Here is an 18245-nt window from a genome sequence, read left to right as displayed (position 1 = left end):
CTTTACAATGTGGACAGAAAAACTTCTTCATATTATTTCACTCAATTAAAAAACGATAAAAACAAAGCAGATGCAAGTGTGAACGATTTCTAGTCTACAGATAGAAATACAAAACCGATATGACAATATTTACAGATAATTAAAAAATGGAATTCAAACTTTGTAGCAGAACAAAGCTGATAATTCAACTTTCATTACTTAGAAAAACTGCATTCTGTAATAAATACCTTAAAATAAGAAACGATATAATAATAATAGAAAAAATAGAAGATGTTTTATATAATGTTTTATATAGAAAATGAATATAATAATTATAATAGAAAAAGTCATACCTTAGTAAGGAGGTTGATTTTTGCTTGCCTTTCTTTCAATGCAACACGTTGCTACAAAAATAAAAAAAATGTTAAGAAAAAGAATCTCAAAATATATTGCAATCATTTTATACATGTCTTCCTTGTGCTATTGTCGCCGTTCAAAGAGCTAAATGTTGAAAAATTCCGTCTACCTTAAAATTTTTTTAGTAGCATTATCTGGCAGTAGAGTTTTAGAGAGTAAATCTTAAATATCTTCCCAGCCCTTATGCAGAATTAAAGTAACTTCTACGAATAAAACAAAATTGGACTTGACAGAAAACTTCTGAAAGATGTATTGTGTCAGGGATGAACCACAGCTCAACCACAAAAAACAAGAACGTAAAATTCGTCTTCTTTATGAGAAAACAAGTCGTCTGTTTAGATTATGAGTCATCAAGTTCTTGTATTTTGAAATAAGTAATCAAAAAGGGCCTTCTTTTCATAAAATCGGGAAACACTCTTAAATGTTCAATCCCAAAAAGTCGAAAAAACCAAAGCGAACATTGTCATGTTCTTGAAATATTTTTTGACAAAAATTCTACCTAGCTATTGAACTATGCATAACAAAGTAAGGACAAATGTCTAGCCTGTTTATTCGTATTAGCTTTTGTCAATAGCACACTCAAACAAGCTGCCTAATTAACTGCCGTTTGTTTCAACCGGACGCTCTTTATAGAATACTCTTGGCTAAAAAACTGTTAATCTGAATAAACCTTGAGGTTGGATCATACTCAAAGGGAGTCAATACAGATAACAGGAAATTGTACTTCCAATGTTCGTCCATATGTTCAACATACGGCATTCAAGAAAAACTTTTCTGTACTAACCTTTTCCAAGTCTTTAAACCTTGATGCCACCTTTTTCCGATCATCATGGATAATAGCATCAATCTAAAATATTTTTGACATTTAGGCCATGCAAAACAGGCATTTTCGGAGGTTCAATATCACAACGCTAGCTAATTTGCAAGGAACATCAGCCATACCCATGTCAGGTTAATACAATAAACAGTTAAAGACAAAATTTTACTACTGCCAAGAATCTTCCCTTAAAACGACAAAAGAAATTTGAAAAATAAACCACTTTTTCATTAAATCTGCCTTTCTACATATGCTTTGCCGATGAATATTAAACATTGACTACAGTAATTAGCTGCAAAAACTCAAACCTCCTTCTGTTAAATTTTTTTAAGGAATGGTAATTCAATTTCCCAAACTAAGATGACTCTCCTTAAGCTCCGCCTCTTAGGACTGCCAAATCTCGTGGTCTCTTTCAGAGGAACGATATATTTGGTGACACAAAAATAAATTTTCAAAGGCGGTGTTGATACATACTCTTTTCGCATCTTTCTTCTCTATAAAAATAGGCCGTTCTGCATACTCAGTTAGCGTTTTCTCCAACCCTTGCATTAGCTAGAACGTAATAAATATCAACAAATTAGTTTAAAGACCAAATCCATGTTTAAAGACCATATAATTAAGTACATAATAAATTGTGGCAATGGCAAAGTGTCAGTATGTGATCCATGAACTACATCTTAGTAAAGAGAACTGGAGAACTGAAAATATATCATAAGAGAACAAATAATGACGAAATAAATCTTTCTTTTTCTTTCTTAGAAAATTTTTTCGACAGATCTAATTAAAAACTTGTACAGTCGACAATCAAATTATACCAATTTAAATAAAAAAATCTCAATCTAGTGAAAACCTACTTCCTTAAATTAAAACAGGTCAGATAAGATAAAAGGACTGTTTTTTTAAATTTTGAAGAGATATTAAAACTGACAAAGAAGATAGAACTGGTATAAAAATGCATAAATTGAAGGGAAACAGAAAATGATAATTGCATCCAGTAGTCATTTGTTTCTAGTCATAACAGAGGAATGAAACATCTTGCGGATGCCAATAACTAAAAAAACCTGTACCCAGTTGAGCTATTAGCCAACAATACAGTTGGCTCTGGCTTCAATCATTGCACGGCTTCAATAAACAGTGCAATGTATCCATGCATGTTTCGACATAGTTTAAGTATTTCGGTAGAATATTCTTCCTTTATACGGAAGCTTGAAACTTGTCATTCTAAGTCATTTCCAAAAATTCATCATCAAACCCTGCCGAACAAAAAAGCTATAAATTCAAATATGAAATGAATTTCTGTACAATCTAGAAAATTACACACCGAAAGGGACAGTTCTTGGTGAAACTGGGCTTCCTCTTCCAAACCCTTTTTCATCTTTTGCCAAGCTTCTCCACAAGATCTGAAAAAAGATACCAAACAAGCTAGCTTAGAAGAAATATTTGTCAACAGTTGATTTCAATATATTCACCAATAGAAAGCTCGTAGACGTAGACAGAAAGTGCAAAAGAATAAGACTACAGAATACAATACATTGGAATTAGGTAATGAGAAGTAAGGAACGAATTACATGAACGTGACTCTGGTTCAAGGGGAAAAAGAACTGCCAGTTGAATCTATTTTCCCTTAAATTAATAAAAATAATATTCGCATATTCAATTCGTATCCATGGAAGGAATACACAAGATGCATTGTTCCTGGCGTCCATGGAGTGTTTTTGATACATAAAGTATTGGCAATGGCTTAGAGCATGATAGACAATGTTCTGTAGGCCATTGTGTACTAACACGCAGGCTCTCCTTTTGAAGGCATTGATTAGTGATATAACTTCATAAAGTTGCTTTCACAGAATATTTGCATTGCGAAATCATGCAATGAGTTGATACAGGTAGGTTTAACCAGACAAGACTTGTCTGCTGGGGGTATTAAACCGCACAAATATTCTGGGTTGGCTGAGCGTCATGTGGCCATGCCTCCCCCCCCCCCCCCACTTTTTTGCGAAGCAAGTAGTTTTAAAGCTGCAGTAAAAGGGGAAAGAAGCCTTGGCTCCCTACTTTTGCTAGCCTTGCCCCCTCCCCACTTTTAAATCTATGGCGTGGGCCCTGTTTTGAACTAAAACTTGTTATCTTACGCCAAGTTATACTATTTCTTCGAATATTGCATCTCTCTCTTTGTTAATTTTAATGATAAAATGTTCTAGATGTGTCTGCTATGAATAAACAATGAACTAATTCAATATGAGGGCGTCACCAAAAGATTAAAATCTTCAGTCTATCATTAAAAGCGGTAAATTAAATTTTTGACTCAAAATATTTAATTAACATTGGATATTTAAGGATGCAAATATAACAGGGCCTTATCTGTACATATGAAAACTATGAAAGAGAAAGTTGATGCTAACCGGAATCACTGAATATTTATCACCATTCGTTGGACAAAATAATATAAAGAAGTAACATAGATAGTCGACAATTGATCCATAAACTTAGTTAAGCAACGAAAAAGAGCAAAGTAGCTTCAAACTATTACCCTTTTTCCTGATTTCCGTGTTGCCCATGCGCCAGGCGTAATAAATTCTTTGCATAACCATCTTCGATTGCCGCTCTGGGATGTGACAAATGAAATCAAACGTCAACTTAATTGGCAATTGGCAGATGACAACTGCTCGATTGCCTCCAACAAATGAAATATAACTACTTTCTTAGAGACTGGAAATCCTAGACAGTAGGGTTATACGAGAAATGTCCCTGTCAAAGTCTATCATCAAAGGTCCGACAGGACCACCTTTTGACAACAATTAAGACGCATCTTGCGCAATTTAAACCAACATTGTCTTTGTATTGAATCACCCCTGAACCACATTATCTTTTTAGGAAAGTTTATCTAAACCTTTCTTCAATCTATGTCTATGTCAGCTTTCTGCAATACTTACAACTCCTTCTTCAACTAAAATAAAGAGGGCCTAAAAGTGAATCCTAAAATATCTAGTTTTCGATTATGATAAGGGTTGGTGCATTTTGTAGTCATCCTAATCAACAACACAACATTTTTTTCCGCAGTTATTTGAGGGTTCTAATCTTGATATATTTCACTTAACAGAGTCTAAAAACTAGGGCTGTCCAACGAAGGTTGATTAACCGGTATTTAGCTACCTGTCTGATTATTCGCTTAGCTCAGGCTCAAAGTGAATATTAGAATACAAGCAAATTGTCCGAATAGTACGATTATTCGTAAGATGCCAAAGCAGCATGATAACCGAGCTTCTTATAAATTTGAATATATTACAATGAAAATTTTTACTGAAAACCCACCTCTCTCTAAAGAAATCAGCCATTTCTTTACAATTCGATTTTCCCTTTTGTATATAACTGCGAACAAGATCAAAGCCGGTCGATTCGCCTAAGTCGTCCTGTTTGCATAGAAACAAATATGAACACTAATAAATCGATGATAATGACCATAATGGTAATAATGATGTTAAAGAACAAAAAATATCTCAATAGTATTAGTCTTAGAAGTATTAGTACCAACATGTAAACTTAGCATTGCAGCCGCTCATGTTTGCTGGAAATGGAAGGTTCTTACGAAAAACAACAACCCATCGATGCAGTTATACAAATACCCTCTTATGTAGTTACTTCAACACAAAGTAAGACAAATTACAAGGTGTGAAAGCTTGGTGGTTATGTTTATGTTGCTAACTGCATCTTAAAATAAAAAAGATAATACACGTTGATCCACATTTGTGTAAGTACTCATTCCTTTAAAGAGTGGCGTAAACATCGAATCACAGAAACCTGATGTAACATGTATTATTCAACGCAGTTATCTGTACAAAATAGGCCAGTTCTGTACACGACCCTCCCTTAGAACAAAACCCCGTTAAAGAGGAAAATTGAATACAGCAAAGAGAAGTGGTATAAAAGATGATTGAAAGTAATGATTGGTAAGATCTGCAAAAAGGAAGACGGGATAGTGAGAAGCTGGTGTTGATCGAGCATAAGGTAAACGGATGAATGGATGAGAGGATAAAGACTGGGATGAAGGAAAAATTGGTAGAGGGATGAAAGTTTAGATAAATCACCGAAAACAGTGTGGCTGGAATTCAAGCATGCGTGAAAGACGAATCAATGGGTGTAAGGAAAAACTACATTGAATAGCTATGAAACATGTAATAAAACATCAATTATAACAACTGCTGAATATTCCAAGACGAAAAAAGCTAAAAGACTTCGTACCCAGAAATTGTCACAAAAGCTGATGTCAAGTTGGTTGAGTGGAGTTTGCTCCGAGCTTTCTTCGATTGTTGGGTAGTTGAAAAACTGTGGTCGCTAAAATAAAAATAAACCATCTTCTAATACAGATAATGTAGTTTAATTGGGGAGAGAAGGGGGGCCTCAAGTTATTTTTGCTGCCTGCGAAAGTTTCATGAAGATAAAGACAAAACTGTCTTAGATTTCAGCAGTGGCGTCGCCAGCTCGAAAAAACTGGGGTGGACAAAAACAAATTTTCTCGGTCACGCCCTTCAGACTCTTAGAAAATCCTTTTTTAGTATTTAATCTATTTTAAAATTTTTGGACAAGCAACTTTCTCAAGCAGCAATTTTCGCCGGCTTTTTTGCCAGTGCGAAAATCGAAATCGATCTGATCAGCCAAACTTATCAGGATTTGGAGAAATCAGAAAATCGACTTCTGGAAAAACTGGGGTGGACATGTCCACCCCAGTTCACCCCGTGGTGACGCCAATGGATTTTAGTAGAGTAAAGTATAGTATTCCTGCTGTCTGCGGCAGTTTCTTGAAGATGGGGACAAAACCTAATCCAACTTTACGGACAGCGATTCCAGTATACAGTGATGGATTATACACTTTCTCTACAAACGGTGATAACCATAAACGCAGGAAGCATTAAATAGGAGGGAATCGTGTTAGTGAAAAAGGGGCATCTAAGTGGGCTGCAAAAAGGTATTTTACTTGTGCTTCTTTAAAGAGGGGAGGGACACATACCCCCGGTGCTACCCTGATTACTACGTCTATGGTGGTAATGAATACTTGAACATGACAAGATATTTCGCGAAAGATCTAGGGAGCAAATTGGACAACTGACGTGTCAAATCTCGATAGAATGAAACATATATATAACTAGATATTTACAAAAATTAAATAAATATTAAAGAAAACACACCGACGGGGTTAGATTCATTGCCATTGTCTTTCGCCTCTGCAAAGCAAAAATAATAATTGGAAACATAAAATACTAAAGGTTTGCATTGCAGACTTTTCGAGAGAGCAAGAAATTATAGCCTTGCAACCTTTGATTAATTTACATAGAAATAAACATTTACAAGAGAAAAGAAACTATGACAAAGCTTGAACACTTTATGTGATAAGACAAGAAAATAACAACAAATTCAAAAATTTAAAAGTTGCTTAGGTCACTAATCGATCTAGCGGAAAGAATTTATCAAATAGAACAAAAGATTGAAATTAGTATCCACAATCCTCGTTTTTTTGAGGATATCGTATGTGGATAGTTCCACGACCACGACGGATGTCTGTTCGACAATAAAGCCAGTTCAGGAATCAAAACAATGTGCCAGGAGATTTTCTGGAAAGTTACAAGCTTAATAAATTCAAAGCACAACGTCCCGCAAATAATTGAGACGGAAAACACACAAGAAAGGTTAAGCCATTCTTGCTAAAAAAAATTCGAAAAATTTCACGAGGCCTATTCCTGAAAAGAAAATTCCATCCTTACCAAAACATTCAAAAAATTTCAGATAATCATAAGCAAACTAGGAATGAGGATGCGCATAAAACGGAGCCCAGAAAACATGAACGTCACAAGATCACTGACTGACCCTACGTCACAGAAAAGTCTATATTCGATTTGGTATGTGACGCAGGCTATCAGCCACCTTGAGGAAGACCAACGAAACCAAAAACTTTTAATTTCAAAACCACCTGTATATCAAAAGCTCGCTTTTATTGTCTTGATGAGGAAAGTTTTCAGGTCCTTAAGGAGTGGACAGGTGGAAGGTTAAACACTTTTCCGGATTCTGCCAAGAAAGGAGTGGAAACCCTTAATGGGGTAAAATGGCCGTTCAGACATCAAGGGGTGGTTCTGAATATGTAAAGCCCGAAAAGAAAATAGTTTGCGAACTTGATAATGACCCGCAAAAAAACAGAGAAAAGAATGATCTACAAGAGGCTCCCAATACTCTATCACAAAGCGGAAGCTTTAAAATGCAACTACGGTTGTTTTTTTCAAAAAGGACAGAAAAAGACCCTTTCAGGAAAGAAAGGACACTATGCCGCCAAAGAGCTGAAGGCTTTTGTATAACCTACAGAGGCGGCGATGAAACTAACGTAAGGCGCCAACGAGCACAGACGAAATCGTATCTGTCTCTTTACATTTTTGCAAAAAACAGTGCACTATAAATAACCTCAGAGCGGCAACAATGGCCCGTGGCCGGTGGGCCCCTTTAAAATCTGACAAAAAGGGCCCCATCTTTGCAGAAAAAGGGCCCCATTTTAGGAATGTGGGGCCTTAAGATGTCCCATTACGAATAATAAATATCATGGATTACATCAAAACTGAGGTTGAATAAATGTCATAGCATGTGGTTATAAAATGGATTGGGTCCAAGCTAAAAAAAGAATGACTTTTTTTAGGTTATGAGAGGTTAATAGAGATTTAGAATTGATGAATACATTAATATGATGGAATTTTCTGAATTTTTATTTTTCATAGACCCAGGTTCAGTCAATCTGCCCGGCATTAATTGTAGAGTTCACTTAAATTTTTGCCAGTTAGTAAAAAAGTAAGGTGTGATTCAGTAACAAACTTGGCGTTAACTTTTTCTTTTACTCAAGCCATAGCATTAAGAAAATGCGATGCGAATGATACTTCAACGGGGGTTGTTGCATCGTCTTAAAGATTCGTTTACCGAATAATCTAGTTTTTTGCTTGCGCTGGACTGTTTAGTATAAAACACGAACGGGTAAGGTATTGCCTCATGGAATGAAAAATTGACAGAAAAAGGTGTCAATAAAATGGCAAGAATTAGCCAAATTGCACATAATGGACGAATAAACTTCGAGTCGCAAGTGGTTCTCAGAAAGGAAGGTAAAGTCGATGCAAAAAGGGGACAGGACTGATCACTGGTTTCTTGGAATGCAAATTAAAGAAATGCAACTTCTGATAGCATTTGATTGAAACGGTCTTCGAAATGATAAACCTTAAAGTTTTGTGAAAAATATAGTTTGTAAGCACGTATTAAGTCTAAAAGACAGAAAGCAAACCAATTTAGCGGATGATTACACAAAAAATAAGGGAACCCTCTTGCTATGATATAGCTATAATATCATGATTTACATATCAAATTTTCGTATATAGAAATGATTCGCTTTGGCTTTATTTGTCGCTAAGCAAGTTTTTCCATTTTGAATTTTTGATAGAAATTGGTACAATCCAATAGACGTTCAATGTATTCCGCATGTGAACCACAACTTCTACAAATCGAATCAGTGTACCTTCCTTTCTAGTTTGCTTTTTTTAGGTCTGCCATCTTTAGTTTAAGTTTCAGTAAGTTTAAAACACGAACGGCTTCCTCACACCTTGTAAGTTTAAGGCTTCCTCACACCTCAGATATTCTGTAACTTAAACTTACTATCCTTTATGCATCTGAGGTTAGTTTTCTTATGAGTTTAAACTTTGTTTCTTCGAGAAAGTCTCTTGTGCAAAATTACTGAAATCCAAATCAGACAGAATTTTTATTATTCAATGTTAAATTTAAATTAGTGTACTCAGCGCCCATTTGTAATCAACAGCTCAACTTTGCTATTAGTGCTACATATGTTATGTTGCTTAGAAATTGATCGATTATGATGAAATGCTCACTTGACTACGCCCTAATTTTCAGACCACACCCACCTGGGCCCCTCCAGTTATTTGTGGCCGGTTAAAAATTCTGAGCCAGTCCGCCACTGAGCGACAATACCGATATGGACCGCTTACATACGATAATGTCTAGCTTGGCTATTGCAAACAGAAAAGCCATTTGTTACCATTCCTAATAGCGCTTCAGATATGACAAGGAAGGGGTCGCTGACAGCAAAACCTTTTGGCTTAGGACTAGCTGCAGAGTTTTTGGATCAAACTATTTCCAATGGTTAGAATGGCTCAAATTAATTGACCAACTCATTTGCCTTTACACAAAGGTAACCCTTCGGCCCGAATCTACAGCATTGTTCATTTTAACTCCAGACAATAAGTCAAAACTGTCAAGCCTTCCAAATATAAATTGAAATTACAGTGTGGTCTGGGTGTGGTTACTGACACTTTTCTGTTTCAAATAATCTTCCTCAAGGTTGCCAGCCCTGAAACCGCTGTATTTAAGATACTACTTTCAAAGTACGAAACTTTGTGACAAATAATGGAAGATAAAAACAAATGGCAGAAAAATACTTTGGGCAGAAAATATTAATGGCATAAAAATACTAACCCTGCGATTGCCCCCGCTTCCAGTGCTACCAACACTTCTTGCATCAATAGATTCTCTTGAGGATGACAGGGATGGTGAACCTATTGAGCTGTAGCCACTGTCTGCTACAAGACAAAGTCAGTTTGACTCCTGTATTGAATCGTTTCTCGCATAAACTAAAACATTCATTAAAATAGGGGGAGGCGATTTATTATCCTTCGGTGGAACATATGCACCATAGCCAAAATATTCCATCACATCTTCACTTTCTTTCAATGTATCCAAGGGCTCATTACAACCACAGTTGGGTTGTAGAAGGCCTTTCACATATTTTTAGAGAGAAAAAGAAAACACAGCTAAACAGGTAAAAATGCACAAGAAAGGAACATTGTTGGTATTTGGGAGAAATTGAAAAATTTGAGAACTTGTGTGGAAAGGGTTCAAAAGCTTCATTTTGCATTTGATTTGCAGAATAAAATTGATGGTGCTTTCCAAATGTTTACTTAATTTTAAACAAGGTGGCTTTGAACAGCTCACAAAGTGTACATTGTTCATGGCATTGTTTGAGTTGAAAATATCCAGTTAAATCAAGAAGCACGGGATGCACGGTGGCAGTTGCCTCCCTTGCCCTTGCAATACTAAGCAATTTTCTTTAATTTGCTATTGTTTTGCTTGGGACTTTTCCTCCCTCCCCCTACCCTAGAGTTCTTCTGGAGTTTCTGTGTAACATCATTGATTTGATAAAGTATCATTGCAAGAATAAGACACACAGAGCGTTCATAATTTCCATTAGCATAAAGCATATTTACTTGACAAAAACACCAATAACACTGATAATAAGACCCAGCTGGGACTTCAATCAAAATATCTTTCTCTAAACACTTTTGAGAACTAATGGTAAATCATTATATCTTCTTTGATTCTAAAAACCCTAAATGATTATTATTAAAAACCATTAATCTTTAAGCTTTCATTCAGAAAATAATTACATGCCTCCAATAAGCTGGAACAGGACTACAATAAAAAACATGCACAACAGTGGTAAAAATTTTCTTGGAAATACCTGTTGCACTCCTCCCTTCTGTTTTCTTATCTGGACTTGGACTCAAGGAATATGACTCAACTTTTATTGTCGGTGAAGTTGGCTTTTTTATACTTGAGCATTGTGAAATGGTATGTCTTTTTGGAAATGTAGCAGGAGGTGATTTTGTAGGGGACATGGGCAGTGACCATGTAGTTTCTGGAAGAAAAAAACAATAATTCTTCTTAAGATATATTAAGAGATTTATCACCTTTTTTTAACAGTTGATAGCAACAAGAAGCTTTCTGTCTGCTAAGCTGTTTAAAGGCTTAAACTTCTAAGAAATAGCACCCCAATCTATTTATAATGAAATTACTTAAGGAAAATATACTGTCACATGTGGGTTCTACTTGCAACTGACTAATAACTTCTTCTATCAAACAATTACCTATGACATCCCATGACCTTGCTATTTTGTGCCATATATGTTGATAAATCATTCTTTTTAAAGAGAAGCTACATTAGGACCAGGTCAGTCACTGGCTATTGTGCTCAAGGGGGGTTTCAAAGTCACATTTGCCAAGAAAGTGGTTGATCAATCCATTATTTGCTGACAAGTTTGGTATTTTGCCCACTAAGCAACCCTAGCTATGAGGCCTAGATGGCAAAAAACTCCTCATTTTTGACATGGAAATATTTTCAAGGGGGGTGTTACACCCCCACAGCAGGCCTGGCCGTTTGAGGCGAGCGATAGCTCGCGCTCGCCTCCGCGCTCCCCTCGCAACCTGAGGCGAGCTATGAATTGCTCTCCTAAACAGAACATGAAGGGAGAATCGCTCCCCTAAAATTTCCATTCATTTGCCCTTTTCCTATTCAGAGAACCCTGAAAACAGGTTAATTGGCTTATTTTTGTAACAGCGATTTCTCCTGTCACTGCATTTTTTGCAATTAACTTTTTGCTTGTTGGGTGGTTTTTGTTATGATAGGCATGAACTTCGATCTATTTGGAAAAGGATAGTTAACCGAAAGGTCTGTTTGTAGCGATTAGAACCTTTCAATCTTAAGAGAACAGGAATATTTTTGGAAGGAAAGTCGAAGAAATGGGTAGGAATTGTAGATTGGGGATATAATAAGACAGCAGGTCCCTTCCAGCAATAGAAACAAAACTATCCCTCAAAGATAACAGGGTACTCTGTCTTGCAGATCAAAAACGACAACCAAAACATGGAATTCCACTATCGAGCAGCATTTACTGAAAAACCCAGATTGGGTGAAAAGCTATAACGGCGACATGTTTCCCATTATTGGCATCGTTCCATCATCCTGATCATCGTTCCATCTATGTGGCAGTTGGTAACATTTTCAATAGGAAAGGGGCACTTATTGGAAAACCTCAACAGTCATGTCCTCGCGTTTTCTGATGGCCTATTTCGATCCAAAACTGGGTATTTTAGCGTAGAGTTTTCCTTCTATGTTCTGACGTTTTATTCTCTGAAGATTGCTAGACGTATAATTAAGTTTGTTTCAAAATTTGTTTTTTAAAGCCATTTTCGAATTCTGTGCAACAAAAAGATTGTTTTGCAAGAGAATTGTTGTTTTTGTGTTGTGCTAGCTTTACATAAAACGGAGAGAGTCTGTTCTTTCAAATACTTCAAGTAAAGGGGGTGCCTAAGTCACGGTTAAAGCAAATACAAATTGAAAGAAGTAAAACATAACACTCCTGACTGAGGCAATTACATTAAGGAAACCAACAGATACTAAAGGGGCTTATTAAGTCATCTGTAGATTGTCTTTAAAGTACATTCTATGTGTTACTGATTTAGCTCGCCTCAGCAAATGAGGGGAGCGATTCACAGCTCACCTATAAAAATACAAACGGCCAGGCCTGCCACAGGCCCCCTATAGCAATGGGTCTGGTTAGGACATCACATCTTTTAGGTTTTACAATAATAAAAAGTCTCAAAAGACAATAATAACTTAGAGAGAAAGCACTTGAGAGCAAAGGGCCAAAGATCACAATGTAGAGTGAGAAGAAAGGTAGAACACTGAGCAAACCATTTTTGTGATTCAGTTAATTTATGAAAAGTTATTATTAAAGGTTATCTAAGGGACGGTTCACCTCCTAACTAGATGTGCAGAGAAAAGATTGATTGTATCAATTTGTATTTTGATTAAAAGGAAAAACCACTGCTATAAAAGTCGAGTTTGGAATGCAAAACAACATTTTTTATTTCTAGTTTTAAGCAAATATTTTTTGCCTCTTGATGTAAACAAACCTTGAGTAACTTCATTGTAGTAGTAAGCCCTTCCATCAGCTGCTATTGTTGTCTTCCAGTTGGGTGGAAGAGCTGCATCTGATATGACTGGAGATGATGTCACACTTGAATCCTGTCAAATAAAAAAGTCAAATGAATTATCATGTATTTGCAGCTTTGTTTTCTCAAAAGTAATATAACTAGAGAGTTACACGACTAGGAAACAATGATGTGAGTTTATGTTTGTATCTGAAAATTATGAATTGCTTGTGGTGTACTTAGCAAAAAGTATATTTACTTCTACTTTCTAGTTTCCTGACCCACACATCAGGTCTGATAATTTACTCCAAATAAGTATATATACTGTGAGGAAAAAAACATGCAAATTCTATTCAAATTCTAAACAAAAATAAAGTCACCAATTACAAAGTACACAGCAATTTTTGGACCAAAGCCTAGTTTGCTTTTGATTTATTTAGTCAAAGGGACCAGACTTTTCAAGCTTGGTACACGCCACATTTTTGGCAATTTTAGGATTCAGCTTTTGGGCGACTAAAGATATTAAATATCATTCAAAAAATATTTTCATTGAAGCATGATATCTTCACAACAGTCACACAAAAAATTTAAAAAGCTTTTATGCTAAACATTATATCAGATTAAATTCATATCATTATACATTAATAACAATTGGTTGAGGGCAAAATTGAATGCGTCCAGAAGGGTTGGTATTCATAGAACTTTGGTAAGGAAAATTTGTTCGAAAATTATTAAAATTTAAAACCCATGGAAGTAATTACATCCAAATATTTTTATCAAAGATTTTTACTTTCATTTTTTGTAAGATCCCAAAGTCCTTCAGCAGAAAATTTAGGTTATAATATCTTAAAATGAGCTACTCCAATCATGACTCAAAATATTGTTAACTGCTATAAATGTAAGTTGAGCCTTTTTGTCCACAGTTGATTAGTGACCTTCTCCTCCCAGTTTGCAGAGTCTGACCAAATTTGAAAAGTTTTGGGGTGCACAGAATAATCCAAAAATATCATGTGCCCCACTCAGGTGTGTCATTACTTTATATTAATTTTGCAGAATTTCATGAATCTAGTTTTAAGAAGCGTACATCATGGGTGCACCATTACCATGCTCTGTATAGAGGCCTCCCCCTCCCCCTCTCCCCACCAGGGCTATTGAGCTAGCCTCCATGCCTATGTTGAAAAACCAATTCACACAAGGGCTCTCAAGCTATGATGAAAGATAATTGCTTAATCAAAATCAACAGGTGTCTGGGAGCTTTTCAACAAGTATTCTTTTGGTATGATCTCTCCATGATTTATCAGATTTAAACAGATTCAATCACTTCAATACTTTCCAACGTATTTCAGATTTCAACATACGCATTGGTTGGACGATTCCTGATAAAGACACTTGAAACAAAAAGTGATCATTTTCATTGTCTGGTATATAAAAGTAAAAACCTGCTGCGCTAAACTTCAGAAAAGATGCAGCTTCCACGCAAAATTTACCCGGAAAAAACTTTGTAAGCTGACAATGGTATTCTGTGAAAGAAATTATTTTCGTAGGAATTTCGCAGCTATTTAACTGTTTGCCTTGCGAAAACAAAACGCGCATTTCAAGATCTCTATTTTAATATACACCTAGCCCGCGAGAAACCCGCAGGAAACCTATTGTCATAGTAGTTCCTTGTATTGTTTCGAGAACAATCGGAATACACCTCAAAGGACATGGATGATGTGTTCAGTTCTCTAACATAAACCGCTAGATTTTAAACACAATATTGACAAATATTTAAACGCATTTGACGTGACGTCTTTTAATATATTAAACAGATTACCGAGAGTTTCAGATCTCCTGTATTTTCTACGTAGCTGGACGGGAACCATCCTTCCAAACTTCCATCAGTTGAATCACCACCATCTTTTAAGAGGGCCCCCCTCCACCATCCATTTTCACCACGCTCTAAGACATTCAGCTTTTCTCCAGCTTCAAAATTTAGTCCATGTTCACCAGTATAAGCGTAAATCGTCGTTACGATATCATTCATCTTGTTATGATAAATATGTTACAATTAATAGTTTCCACTTTGTCTTAATACCGCATTAGTAAATTATCAGCAAAGCTTTCCTTCGATATCCGGTCCTTCCGAACTGGCACTTCAGACCGAGTCAACATCAAATTTGATTTTGTTATGGCCGACCTAAGAGCAACAAGTCATCAATGCAAAGCAAATTCGAACACTACTTAACCATACTCTTCTTTCGTTATCACCTTCACGATATATGAGTGTGTCTTCGGCCCGAATGGGCTCCCTTATTGACGAGCAGATAATTTTCTCGCTACTCACATCCGCCTTCTCACCGTGAGTAAGTTTTAAGACAATATCGTAATAGGTAACTACGCAGGAGAAATTACGTCACGCCTTCAGACACCCTCAATATATCTTTGATTAAAAAAGTCCCGAATTCAAGCTATTCCTACTTCATGTTAAAAAATAGATTTTTTTTAATAAATACTAGATAATAGTGGGGAAAGTAACCTACCTTTCACAGAACTGCTTTACTCACGAGGAAAACAAATAATCAAGAGTCCAGAAAAGGTTCTAGCCTACCTACCCTTAAGATTCGAAAACCTTTCCTAAAAGACAATGAAAGCAATGTGTAATTTTAGTGTGGCATCCAGGTTTTTGGCTTTCACGGGTCTTTCTATCATTCTTTCGGGGCTCTGGTATAGGCTCTCGTGTTTTAATTTTTTACAATAAAGTTTTTCATCTGTTTGCCACTGTTGGAAAAAAGAGAATAACGCAACATGATATGTGTTCTAACAACATTTTCCTTCTCAAAGCATTTGCTGTCATTGCGGCAATCAGCTGGGCTCTCACACATTATTAGATAGTTTTAAACAGCAGTCAATGCTGCACTGCATTGATTTTATCTGCTCTTTCGGTTGCCTAATAACAGCAGAAAATATAACCAGGTTATGGTAGCTATCATGGTAAAACAGGCATGTCATCTATGAACATTCCATTACCAAAATTACCTGGTTAAAGTGTGCCTTATTTCCAATATTTTTTGGCTCTACTAAGTCACACAAAATGCTGCTTCAAAAATTGTGACAGTAAGGCCCTGGCACATGGGTGTAGTGCTAGGGGGCCCAGGGGGGCTGAGCCCTCTTGTTAATGCCAAAATATACCCAGTTTCTACTTTTGTTATTGTTTTTAGCAACATTGTGTGCAAGGCGTATGCTTCATTTTAACCAAGTAGATAAATTCATACACGATTCCGGATTTCTTAGGCCTTCTTGATTCCTGAATAAAGAAGTTCAGATTCAAGCATATCAGAGGATCACATCACATAATCATGCCGCGTCCTGTTTCAATGGATTACAATGTCACACGATAATTCATCAGTCCTTCCATTTACACTTGATGCTTTAAGGTCAAAGACGGAACTTTGTGAGATCTCTAAGGATAGGAAAAGTAAGATCTTCGCTTCGTTTAAAGCTTCAGGATTTTGAGGCTGCTCCAAAAACCATTGAAGAAAAATAGGCCAATCGTGATCACTATTGATTTTAATCATCGTCATTATCATTATACGATACATTCAGATGTCTACGCATTTAAAAACATAAAAACTTAATTTGATGAGAGATGTGTTTTGCAAAAGTCGAACATATTTATTATCTGAGTTTGTTTTTTCAAACTTTTGTCTTGGTAAACTCTTGCTGGTTCATTGGTGCTTGTTCTTTGAACGAGTGGATTAAAGGCAGCTGACTGCAAGTATGTTCCCCTAGCTCTTTCTAGGACTCTCAGAGGATTTTGTCAACAGGGAAATGTTTCTGCTGGTTGCAAATTTTGAGTGCAGCGTTTTGCATCAAAGATGTGACTACCGCATACTCTCTTCAGTGTTTGCACTTGAAGAGCGTCTATTGGGGGTAAACACAGATGTCTTTTGACAGCAAAATGGTCGTTGCCTCATTCCAAAATTCAAGGTAGTTTACAGCCTATGGAAGGTATTAGGCCACTTCAAGCAACCAAATACTCCCTTAAAAAACTGCAGGTTTCATAAACATGGGCTCCGACACAGGTTGGAAAGTGGGAGAGCAGGGAGAAAATTTAACACCCATAGCAAAAGATTTAGGCCTCCCGGCCTTCCTTCTTCTAACGCCCTGATAAATTGCCACTGCTCATATGTTTGCAAATGATCTTCTGCAGCTGGACAAAGAGTCAACCAATGAAAAATTGGTCTCTGGTGAGATATTCGAGACCAAGACACAGAATAGGCTTTGACTCGATGTTGCATTGTTTGTTTTTTATAATTCAGGAAGGGAAGAAGTCATAAGACTTTGCATAGTTGGCAAAGAGCCATAGCCTCAAAGACCCTACAGACTAATTTCAAATTTAGTACTTTTTAAATAGCTGATTTGTAAACTTAAGGTTAATTGCTATACAGAAGCTATGGTAAAACGGTAGAGGAAAGTGTAATTTGTTAAAATGTGACAAAATGACGTCAAAAAAATATAATTTTGGAATTTTATAATCCTGAACCAATAAGCTGTAAAAACACCAAGGAACACCTCTAAAATTGCAATATCGGTTGAATCTTTTATAGATTAACTGAGATATTGCGACTTTAGCATGGGTTTTTTCCCCAATCAAACCACTTTGCATTGTCCATGGTTCTAAAACAACAATAATCCATTAGCAAAACCCACCTCAGTCAGTTTTGAGCAGATCCAACTGATTTTACATAGTTATTTTGTACTGTTATTTTAAGTTTTGAGGTCAGAGTGCAAACATTTCGAAAAATATTTTCTGATGACGTCACTTTGCCACTTTATTGTTCCTTGCAAAGAAATAGTTGCCTTTTCCAGTCTCGAATCAATGGCTAACTTTGTTTTACAAATGCTTTACAAACATTCTTCATTTAACATTTGGCTATGAAATATGATTGTTACCCAAAGACATCAAACTGCAATGTCCTATCACTTTAGTTAACAGGAGACGCTTAAAGGATCTGCAATATTGGTCCCTCACCCTCCCTTCTCCTGAGCATCTACATTGTACCTCCGCAGCCAGGATTCTCCTTTGAAGCACAGGTTTTTCGCTGTATAAATTTAGCAATTGGAAGTTCAGTTAAAGATCTGATAAAACGTAGATAACATGAAGTCTCGTGTTCGTCAACTCTATATGCAGAACCTAGCTGTCACCGGAAGACCTAGGTCACATTCTCGTTTATTATTTAACCAATGTATTGCG

At 36.3% G+C, this 18245-nt stretch overlaps 1 protein-coding gene across 2 annotated transcripts in view; it reads right to left on the bottom strand.

Annotated features, from left to right (window-relative positions):
- The window catches only part of LOC135691876 (growth arrest-specific protein 7), a 32466-nt gene extending 17094 nt beyond the window's left edge, over window positions 1-15372 (bottom strand). The window contains exons 1-12 of one of the 2 annotated variants that reach the window (XM_065209872.2): window positions 14826-15372; window positions 12992-13103; window positions 10758-10934; window positions 9716-9819; window positions 6394-6429; window positions 5450-5542; window positions 4523-4620; window positions 3741-3815; window positions 2535-2613; window positions 1688-1765; window positions 1181-1243; window positions 333-383 (exon numbers count right to left, since the gene is read on the bottom strand). In XM_065209872.2, coding sequence (XP_065065944.2) covers window positions 333-383; window positions 1181-1243; window positions 1688-1765; window positions 2535-2613; window positions 3741-3815; window positions 4523-4620; window positions 5450-5542; window positions 6394-6429; window positions 9716-9819; window positions 10758-10934; window positions 12992-13103; window positions 14826-15035 — 1176 coding nt within the window. In that variant the 5' untranslated portion in view covers window positions 15036-15372. The remainder of the gene's footprint in view (window positions 1-332; window positions 384-1180; window positions 1244-1687; window positions 1766-2534; window positions 2614-3740; window positions 3816-4522; window positions 4621-5449; window positions 5543-6393; window positions 6430-9715; window positions 9820-10757; window positions 10935-12991; window positions 13104-14825) is intronic. The other variant, XM_065209873.2, reaches the window with a different exon arrangement.
- Window positions 15373-18245: the final 2873 nt, after the last annotated feature.

This window comes from Rhopilema esculentum, chromosome 13 (genome assembly GCF_057945365.1).
Source record: "Rhopilema esculentum isolate cy_ngs chromosome 13, ASM5794536v1, whole genome shotgun sequence".
Lineage (NCBI taxonomy): Eukaryota > Metazoa > Cnidaria > Scyphozoa > Rhizostomeae > Rhizostomatidae > Rhopilema > Rhopilema esculentum.
Note: the sequence above shows the minus strand (reverse complement) of the source record. Positions and strands in the feature narration are given on the sequence as shown.